The 2,645-nt window shown below is 40.2% G+C and overlaps 1 protein-coding gene across 1 annotated transcript in view; it reads right to left on the bottom strand.

Annotated features, from left to right (window-relative positions):
* Nucleotides 1–2,329, bottom strand: part of AK88_01989 (uncharacterized protein) — a gene marked incomplete at both ends in the record, with an annotated part of 9,113 nt that extends 6,784 nt beyond the window's left edge. Inside the window, one exon of the mRNA XM_012479624.1 lies at nt 35–2,329. Coding sequence (XP_012335047.1) covers nt 35–2,329 — 2,295 coding nt within the window. The remainder of the gene's footprint in view (nt 1–34) is intronic.
* Between the last annotated feature and the right edge of the window lie 316 nt (nt 2,330–2,645).

Below are 2,645 nucleotides of genomic sequence, written 5' to 3'. Positions count from 1 at the left end.
GATCGCCATCTGGCCTGGTATCTTCTGACAGAACTCTATATTGGCTACTATTGGGATCATTGCCGTCAGAAGTATTTCCTTTAGATTGATCCCCTTTATTTCCAGCTCCTCCATCTATTTGTGGCTCCTCATGTTCTTCTGCATCTTCTGCTACAAACCTAGTTATCCTACTGTTTTGATCATTTCCATTGTTCTTTCCATCAGATTTATCCCCCGGATTTTTAGTTTTTCCACTGTCGACAGTTCCTCTAGATTCACCTACGTCTATACCAGGATCCTCATCCCCATCATCCATATCGACCCCATAACCTTCTTGTTGGGATTCTTCTTGTGCTATAAGCCTATGTTTCGCAGTATTGGAACTGTTCCAATTGTTATTCACATCAAGCTTCTTTTCCTGATTTCCCCCTCTTCCACCCCATTTAATTACACCTTCCCTAACATAATTTCCTCCACTCCATTTAATTACAGTTTCCCTGCCAACATTTCCCCCTTCTGACTTAGACTTTGTGTCATCTTGTGACGGCCCTTCCTGTGCCAGAACACTAAATATCCTACTACTTGAACCATTCCCATCAGACGTATTTCCATCGTATACATTTATATATGAATACTCATCATCCGGTGAAGAATATTCTTCCCCTATAATTGCAAGCTGTCTACACTTCCTATCACATACAGCACTGACTTGTTCCTTCACACTTCCTTCTTCACCTTTCCCACTTGCACAGTGATAGGACGTTTGATCCTGTTCTAACAGTATTCTAAATTGTCTGCACTTCTCACAACTTTTACCACCCTTCTCTGCTAAAATTGCCACCTCTCCTCTTATTCCATCCGTGTCATTCATCCAACGATTTGGTTCCCCATCGTTCTCCTGCAAGATCCTGCACATTGGTTTTTTATAATATTTCTTTTCATTTTCATCATTCTCCCTCTGTTCATTATTTTTATCTTTCTCTTGATCTTTATCCTCATCACTACCACTATCACTATCCTTATCCGTGTCCTTATTCTTATCAGTGTTCTTATCCGTTTCCTTATCCGTGTCTCTATTTTTGTCCTTATCCTTGTCATCCGATTTGGAATTCCTTTCTGACAGTATCCTGCAATTAATACACGTTTCTTTTTTTTTGGTTCCTTCTAGCTCGTTTCCAAAATGTTCCATAGTTTGGTATATACATTGAGGTGACAATATCCTGCAAATTCTTTTGCTTTTAGTTTGCTCAATCGGGTGATAGATTACTGCATAACCATTGTCCAAATGCGAGTCTTTCTTTCCTTCATTGTAATCCTTGCGTTTATCTTCCTTCTCTTGATGCTCTCCGCCGTCCTCATCGCCCTCATTGAGAATCGGCATTGTGTCCGATAACCTCCTGCCTGATATGTTCGGCGACATACCCATGATGTCTTTTCCCAAGGGTACAATTTTGCACTTCACTTTATCCCACTTAGATTCGTAGCCCTGTTGATATGTCTCTTCCTCTAACCATTCGTCCAGAAGGACTGTGCCATTTGTGATACCCTCACTATTGATAATTCGGACGCGGTCAAAATGGGTGTATTGAAAAGGGAACAACTGTTCTTCTGTGGTTATGTAACCATTTCGAAAAAGCACATCAGGATGATAAAAATTTTTTCTGTAAATTTTATCTTCACCTGTAAATGTATACGCATTACTATCCGCTATATTTCCTGGGGGGGACAACAAATTCAACTTGCGTGTTCCTCCTATCGTGAGAAAAACGTCCAACAGATTGGCCAACTTATATTTCACCTGTGCACATTCGTCAAGCAATTTAAAAAAGAGAGAGCTAATCCGCTTCACAATGTTCCTACCCAGCACAAGTGCATTTTTTTCATTTCCATTCTTGTAAAAATCGTCCTTATCACTCCATGCCCAGTTGTTGTTCTTCATCCCAATTAGCGCCGATGGGACAGGTTTAGCGCAACTTTCCCCCTCAGAAAAAGTCACCCCATTGTAGCACAAAGTAGGGTTACTTTGGTCAAGTGTGCATATGTCGTCATCCCCCTTTTGATGTCGTTTGATATGGCCATTTGCACTTAGCGCGACCTCCTCAGGGTAATTCTCGGGTACACCATTGTTACTACTGTGCAATGGAAACCCGGTTGGAAAATTGGTCAGCGTTTTTTGTTTACGGGCGCACCCCCCAAAATTGAGCCCTAACTCAGCTGATTCAGGTTCCGCAAAAGACTTGGTGCGCTCATTTCTATGCTCCTTTTTTATAGAAAAATATTCCAAGTACTTAACCCCGACAAGAAAAAAAGAAATTAGCGTCACCCTTTTCAGGTATGCAGTATCCCACATGGTTTTCGTGCAAGTAGAAGAAGAGAGAAGTTTTGCGAGAAAGGGTTTAAGAAGATGTAGAGTTCAGTTTTTTCGTTCAGTTTTTTCATGCAGTTTTTTCGAACAGATGTTTTGTTCAGATTTTTGTGTTTACGTGTTTTGTTCAGTTGTTTTGTGCAACTGTTCTGTTGAGTTGTTCTGCTGCTCGGCCGTTTTGGTAATTGGCCTTTTGCAATTTTTCGTTGCTTAAATTGTAAGGTTCCATTTAAAAAGAATTGTCAACTGACTGGTTGAACTTTTTTTCTGTTTTGAATAATACATTTTTTTTTTTTTTTTT

The sequence above is a fragment of the Plasmodium fragile genome, assembly GCF_000956335.1.
Source record: "Plasmodium fragile strain nilgiri unplaced genomic scaffold supercont1.18, whole genome shotgun sequence".
Lineage (NCBI taxonomy): Eukaryota > Apicomplexa > Aconoidasida > Haemosporida > Plasmodiidae > Plasmodium > Plasmodium fragile.
Note: the sequence above shows the minus strand (reverse complement) of the source record. Positions and strands in the feature narration are given on the sequence as shown.